The sequence below is a fragment of the Neurospora tetrasperma genome (assembly GCF_000213175.1).
Source record: "Neurospora tetrasperma FGSC 2508 unplaced genomic scaffold NEUTE1scaffold_6, whole genome shotgun sequence".
Taxonomy (NCBI): Eukaryota; Fungi; Ascomycota; class Sordariomycetes; order Sordariales; family Sordariaceae; genus Neurospora; species Neurospora tetrasperma.
This window is the reverse complement of record NW_009799104.1, coordinates 3,279,465-3,286,761: the sequence shown is the minus strand read 5'-3', so window position 1 is coordinate 3,286,761 and position 7,297 is coordinate 3,279,465. Positions and strand designations below refer to the sequence as shown.

Here is a 7,297-nt window from a genome sequence, read left to right as displayed (position 1 = left end):
GAGCGCTGTTGAGTAGACGTCTTCTTTCTAGTCGATGCTCGATAAATCGATACCTCAGCTGAGTGTGGGTTGAGAGAAAGGCAAAAGAGAAGTGAGGAAAGAGAAGAGTAAGAGAAGAGAGTTGACGAAAGCAGTGAACCAGATGGCCCGGGCTGTACCACGTCGTATCCCTGGGAATGACGTGGTGCCGTGTTTGACTACAGGAAGCACAAACCACACCACAGGGCAAGTTGGAGCACCGGTAGGTACCCTCCGCCCACTATATGGGATGGGATGAACAAAGAGGTCCGGGAGCTCTGGACTTGAATACGCTCAAGGGCCAAGGTGCACAGCAAGGCATACTAGCCAAGAGGAATGCCTATCCAGGTAGCGGGAGGTAGTAACAATGGAAGGATGTTGAGATAAAACTTGAAGGTACCTCTCCCTGGCAAAATGAGGCGGTTCCTCTTCAATCATTCGGTCATTCCCTTGCACACAAAGCCACATGGATGCCTGGGCCTTTGCGCTTTCCCTCAATGCATTGTTACGTAGGAAATGCGGTCAAGTACTGTAATTACCCAACTTCCACATGTCAAGGTCAGGTGTGCTGCTGAGCTTGCTGAAGCTTGAGCCTGTGAGGTGAGAATGCGCCTGTTCAGTCATAATTCCTGCGAGATTACGCACGATTTGTGGGGAAATTGCTTTACCGTTAGAAGCACTTCGGACTCGCTTCCGCTGTTTTCGCCCCGACTTTTGTTGAAAAGCAAGCCCAGTTCGAGTTGACTTTTGATCAAATCAGCCAGGACGGAACTCCCCCTTTGCAATCCATTGTATGCCGACGGGAAGCTGGTTCTGCTTTCTTGTTCCTCATGTCAATTCAAAGAGGCCAAGCCTGCCTGGGCGCATCGAGGAACAAAGAGCCAAGTCGAATTAAGCTCAGCTGTCTCGAGCAGGGGTGCACCTTTGGCCACTAATCTGGCAGCTTTGACCAATGAGATGTTTTAACTAGAAGCCCGCTGGTCGCACCTTGTCCCCAGATCGACATGCGTGAAAATGCGGAGGAGAGACATCTTCAACTCCGGACCTGGGAGGCCTCCTTTGCAATAACCTATTGACTGTCGGATGCGCATTGTTCGACAGTCCACCTTTTGGGCTCAAAAAGAGCTGGCAGCCATTTCAAAGGGAATTGAGAAAGGCCAACATTGAACGTTGGATGCTCCAACAATTGGGTTGATGTTTGCCAACATGCCAGGGGCTATGCTCGCAATTGCCCGTTGGGTTGAGGAATCGGGACATTCCAGCGAGCAAAGGGAAAACCACGGGAACGGATATTCAGGTTTTAAGGTGACGGTGAGCAGCTGCAAGTTATCGGACTTTTGAAACCTTGAAACTTTACTTTGGTGTTTGGGCGTGCCGTCGGTGGGGTCCGAATCAGGTAGTACCACTCACCATCTGGTACGTACCGATATGTACCTCTAGACATCAACCTAATGCATCGCTTCTTGTTGATAGCGATAAGGTTTCCAAGTTCCAACGGCGTTGCACTGGACTGCATTCCTTCTTCCACTTGGATTTCCAGACGCGTTACACGGCGCGTGCTGATGCCGTTCCCCGTTCGACGAGAATTTCACTGCGTGTAGAACATACATGACCGCCCCTGATGTCATTTGTAGCACACATCGCTGAAAGCTTGACTGACTGTCACCGCGGCGGCCGGGCAGCTACCGGGCGAACGGACACGTGCACGCAGGGCCGATGGAAGGCAGGAAGGACTCTTCCGGCTGTGTGTTCCCATTCATCTTCCCGTCCTTGCGCTGACTGAACACATGGGTCAATTGTGCGCTGCAAACCTATTTGTGAGAACTTGTGAATCTGAGCCCATGAGCCATCGGAAGAAAACCAAAGAAAGCTGTCCATCTGGCAGCTGGCTTGCAGGGGGTACAGTCCCCGCCAAACACTGAAAATGTTTGCCTGTTCAGCTGTCCCTTTCACCGTGAGATTGAAGTATCAAGGGATGTGAAAAGTGGTTGGGCATCTGGCCGGCATTGGGTAACTCGTAAAAGTCGCCAACAAGACCTTGTTGGTAGTAAGATTCGGCAATTGCCCTGGCGGAAAGAGATGAGGTTTGGGAGGGAAAAAAAACGCAACGCCTGACCTACTGACCTCGTTGTTTTCATCGGAAGTGGATTTGTACAGTCTTCGTTGTTAGGAGTCGGGTTGCTTAAGGTGTGCAAAAAGGTGCAGTTTGCGTTGCGGGAAACAACCTAGATGTTGCGGTGATGCCCAAAGCTTCCCGATTCGACATTTTCTCGAGGTATCATTTCCGACCATCTCGGATGGGTGCCGTGGCTGCTTTGTGCAAGGTACGGATGCATCTGAAACGGTCAGTCAGCTAAGTAGCTCGTCATTTACGATCGTGGAAAATCAGAATTGTGAATCGAAGCAAGTCTGTCGCTGTGTCAGAGCAGGAGGAAAAGTGACAATCGAATCATGAAGTGCACTGTTGGATGTGTCATTTAGGGATGGTGGTGTGGACGGACCTCATTGTGCCACGTGCGATGTGCTGGGAGCTACTGCGTAGTAGAAGTCGTGCCAAGGTCCAGGCTGCAGGGTTTGCCATTCTTAGGTTGTGGTAACAGCATACAATAACAAGTCCCATGGGTGCATGGTCTAGTGGTATGATTTCTGTTTTGCATTGAAATTTCTATCTTGCTCTACAGACGGTCCCGCGTTCGATCCGCGGTGCATCCATTCTTTTTTCAACTTTTTTCCATTCTTTGCGTATGCTGCTTCCTTTCTTTATCCACGTTTTTGCTTTTGCACTTTTTCTTGTTGGCGTTTTGGAATTACTCTCCCATTTTCCCATTGTCCTTCCCTCTGTGCATAAGTCGTGTCAATCCCCGCTTTTGCGCACTTCCCCTAGATGAAATTCGCACACGATCAGCTGGAAAGCATAACACTCGTCGATGAGCCTCTCAATCTCATTGTACTTCGACAAAAAAAGAAAAAAAAAAAAAAAACCGGAAAAAAAAAACCCTATGTGTAAGTGTTGAAAAAAAATGTCAAGCATCCCGATTGCCAGAGGAGCTCGCTCATAGATGGGTTCTCCAGTCAAGTTTGTTGATAAAAAGATGCAATCAGGAATATTAACAAGCCGCTGAATACCCACCGCACTTCTCTTCTGTCTGAACATCTCGCAAGTGTGACTGTTCGCAAAAGGCAAAAGAAACCCCGGATGATAGGAAAGCAGCAAACGTCAACGGGCACGGCGGGTTAGGGTCCATTATGACCAGCAAAAGTAAGGTATCCACTTTACCCCTTTTCCGGTCTCGCTCGGCGTAAACATTGGCAGGAGCATCCCAATACGGATCTTGCCATTTCTTCTGCGCTTGGGAATTGGGTGATCTGTAACAGAGCAGTTGGTAAGTTCTTACTCTCGAAATGTTTCCCGTCCGAAACAATCCGTTTGTGCCGCAGAGTTGGATGGTAATGGGATCATTGGGATGTCAGTTGGGACGACGACGGCGTCGTCAGATTGCCGCTTGATGGAAACTTCCCCTTCACTTCCATGTTGTAGGAAGTTCATGGGCGTCGACGCAGCGGGTTTCTCATTCACTGATATTATGATCCCCGTTCACTTGCCCTTTTATCCAGCAACCTTGGGCTGCTTTGGCTTCAGCCTTTCCTTCTTCAATTTTCGACCTCTGAAACTCGTTGACAAACGGGAGCTCAAGGTTTTGACTCGCGAGGACCTCATAGAAGCAAACGAACCTGGGCATCGCTCAATCATCTATCCAAGACAACGTCGAGTATAAGGCCGCGCCTTTGAACCTCCCCAGGCCCAGGATTGTAGCTTCACTCCAGAGACTGATCCCAATCTCTCGACAACCAAACCGCCATAATGCGTGCATTACCAACCCTCACCTCCGCCAAGAGGGCGCTTCTCCCAGCCCTTCTAGCGTCCATCGCTCTTGTCCTACCCCAAAGTGGAAGCCAAGGTCGATGACACGCCGTACACACTACCCAACACCTCCACGGCCTCTACAGCCTCAACACACTTACCTCCCTCTCTCATTCACAGCAGCCTCCCCACCCTTGACTCCAAAGCCCAAGTCAAGAACGACCAAAGAGAATATATCTCGACCGCAACCATTTTCTCAACCATCATCGTCCCAACAGCCACAGAGTTAACTACCATCCTCACCGTCATCACCAACGCTCCTGCTCCTTCACTCTCAGCTTCCACGACCACCTCTTCACTTGGGACTTCTATATCATCCACATCTAACTGCATCGTCGAAGGCGGAGCAAACCGCATCTGCATTACCGTCGTACCCATCTGGCCAACCAACACCCTCGCCCAAGCCCAAGCGGTAGAAGTAAAGAGACAAGCCCAGACCCAGACCCCCTCCATTTCGTACTCCTCCACAGCAGTAACCGTCATCGAGATGTTAACGGTGATCGTTGCCCCCCACACAACCTACACACTCACTGGGTTCGTGCCGTTTTTGACTACCTCTACCTCTTCGGCTCCCATTCCTACTACTACCACTACTACTACCGCTACCAGCGGTATAACTACCTCTACTAGCGTCACTTGCCCCAGTCCCAGCTGGTTGATTGATGGCCACTGCGTCTACAACACCCCCGGGTGGAACCCCGCTCCGCAGATCCCGACTGGGACGGACGATTGGGCGGGTAGACCTCGTCCTCCTTGGGAGACGGGGACGAGGGCGGTATAAACCCATGTATCTGCCAAAGATTTGAGATACAAGAGAAGAAGAAGGGGGGATTGTGTGAGGAGGTGTTGCTTTAAGAAGTGGAGGGGGAGAAGATGGGAGGAAGAGCATGAGATGAGTTGAGAGGTAGATGGCTGGAGCAAGGAGGAAGCATGAATGGAAACAAGGCAAGACACTGGAAGGAACATGGAATGGTAAGAGCAGGTGGAATGCAGTCATCTGTCAAATCCGTTGAAACAAAAGGGATTGAGTGGGTGAAGGAGGCTTCAACCTTCTAACATCATGCGTTGTCTGTATTGCATTGATTCAAGAGAACAGTGACAAGACCACTGCAGGGTCCGTCAAAGATTTAAAACGGCCACCAAGAAGCCGGCGTCCTCTTAACCACGAACGCGCCTCTGTCCATCGTGTTGATAACAATGTACCCACTCGGAAAGAAGGGATAGTGAGACCATGTACCGGTGAAAGTGACATTGCCCCCGCCCGGCGCACTATCATCCTCTGGGTGAACATCAAAGTACGCTACCTCCTTGATCCGCTTACCCGTGGGATCCAACGGCACACTTCTCAGATCCAGAATGCTGAGACCCAAGCCATAGTTGCTCTGGTACGAGAACCCGTCCTTGATGAACTGGTTGTGGTCAATACCACGACGCAAACCCTTGTAGTGACCCGTCTGCTTGGGGTTTTCAAGCGAGGAAATGTCCCAGATGTAGGTGATGGGGTATCCATCGGCGCCTAAGCCGGCGGCGTCGTACTCATCGTATTCGTCGTCGAGGATCAAGTATTGTTGCCAGTTGGGATCGAGGACCCAGCCTTGGTGGGTGTAGGAGGCGCCTTCGTACGAGGTGTTGGAGATGATGCGGATGTTTTGCTTGTCGGATACGTCGAAGCTGTTTCTCGTTTGTCAGTGTCTCGTATTTTCCGTGCCAGTGGCAGGAAGAGATGAGGAGAGGGGAAAGAAGGAACTAACATGGTCAATGAATCCTCATCATATCCATAACAGATATCCTTCCCATAGTACTTGATATCCGGCCCGCGATACACAATGCACTGCGCATCGTGGACATACCCATCTTCACCGCTTCCGCCCAGCGTCTTGGGATTCTTCGGATCCGTCAAGTCGAAAAACACCAGGCCCGCGCGCAACGGCCCGGTTCTCGGCTGGAACCCAACAGCAACACCGTACTTCTTCTCCTCGTTCGTCACCACATTATGCGACCTCCCCACCGGCAACCCCTCGGTCCACCAGCCATCCAAGTCGTTCTCGTTCGTGAACACCTTGGGACTTGCAGGGTCAACATCCTGCAACTTGGCCAGGTCGAATATCTGCACGCCGTGGTTGACCGCCTCCGAGCCGATCAGGATGTAGCTCTTGTACCCCTTAATCTCCCTCCACAAGCTGGGTTGAGCAGTGGTATACTGCGGTAGCCTTCCCAAATAAACTAGCTTGCCCTTCTTTGTGACCTCTGCAAAAGCGGTGCCGTCTTCCTGGGCGATAGCCACGAACTCGCGCCCCTTGGGCGAAGTCCACCCCCAGGAGCCCGCGCCGCGGCCGGAAGAGGACCCGAGCTCCGCGTGCGTCTTGAAGTCGTACAGGTCAAGATTGTTGCACCGGAAGGTGTACTTGGGGTCATTGGGGACGTAGGAAGCGTAGCCCTTGGTGCAAGGGACGTATTCGAGCTTGAAGGAAGGGAATTTCTTGTATTGGGTGGAGTCATAGACGCCGGCGGCGTCGAGTTCTGCCCAGGTTTGCTGTTGTGGCAGCGTGTTAGCCATGTGAATGCGAGTGCCTGTAAGGGATGGAGGAGGAATGGGTGAGAAAGTATGGAAGGGAGGGGCGGAATGGACGGGATGCTTACGTGCTTGAGAGCCATGATATGCTCATGTCTGGCACCGCTGTCATAAAGCTCGGCTTTGAGCTTCATGTCGACGGCCTTCTCTTTGGCCGAGGCTAGGGCGGCTAGGGATGCCGCGAGGGCGAAGAGGGAGGTTCTCATGTTGGGTTGATGCTTGCCTCTGTGGTTGAGTCCAACAAGATGAGATGGAGGTCGAGATATCTCCAGGTTGACGCAAGAGAGGTGATATGATCTTATACTTGTGTACTTGCATTCCTTGACGACGGGTCCCGTCGATCATCATAAACCCTGTAAACACTGACACTGCAACCTTGTCCACTGACATTCTCTCCCTACTGTAGCACTGGCAAGATGCCAACGGTCTGGATCTTGCGATTGCTTACCAAGAGCGGGGAAATCTGGACTAATATGTGAGATATGCCGGCCACATAACCTCGTCTGGGAAGGTCGAGCTTGAGGTAACACTTGCGACATGCAAACAGTCGTTGGCGTTATAACCCCAATTCGGCAGGTGTGAAGCCTGATACGATGGATATTGCCTTGGAAGGCCTCGTAGTCTCACTGCATAACCCGACAAGCGCGGATGGCGATATCTAGACAAGAGATGGAGGCTCTACGGGCTCGGCTCTCGTATACCGAGTGGGGGGGATCGTGGCTACGGAGACAGCACGTCTCCTCTTTGTCCCCTTGGGCAACATCTGCCTCACAATCTCGTGAGTT

At 51.6% G+C, this 7,297-nt stretch overlaps 2 protein-coding genes across 2 annotated transcripts; one reads left to right on the top strand and one right to left on the bottom strand.

Annotated features, from left to right (window-relative positions):
- Positions 1 to 3,880: 3,880 nt before the first annotated feature.
- Positions 3,881 to 4,721, top strand: NEUTE1DRAFT_141053 (uncharacterized protein; the record flags this gene model as incomplete). Its single annotated transcript, XM_009856387.1, has 2 exons — positions 3,881 to 3,965; positions 4,027 to 4,721. The coding sequence occupies 2 exons, from the start codon at positions 3,881 to 3,883 to the stop codon at positions 4,719 to 4,721; spliced, it is 780 nt and encodes a 259-aa protein (XP_009854689.1).
- A 221-nt stretch (positions 4,722 to 4,942) lies between these two features.
- Positions 4,943 to 6,756, bottom strand: NEUTE1DRAFT_132189 (uncharacterized protein; the record flags this gene model as incomplete). Its single annotated transcript, XM_009856386.1, has 3 exons — positions 4,943 to 5,611; positions 5,692 to 6,473; positions 6,581 to 6,756. 3 exons carry the CDS (start codon positions 6,716 to 6,718, stop codon positions 5,068 to 5,070), a joined length of 1,464 nt encoding a protein of 487 aa, XP_009854688.1.
- Positions 6,757 to 7,297: the final 541 nt, after the last annotated feature.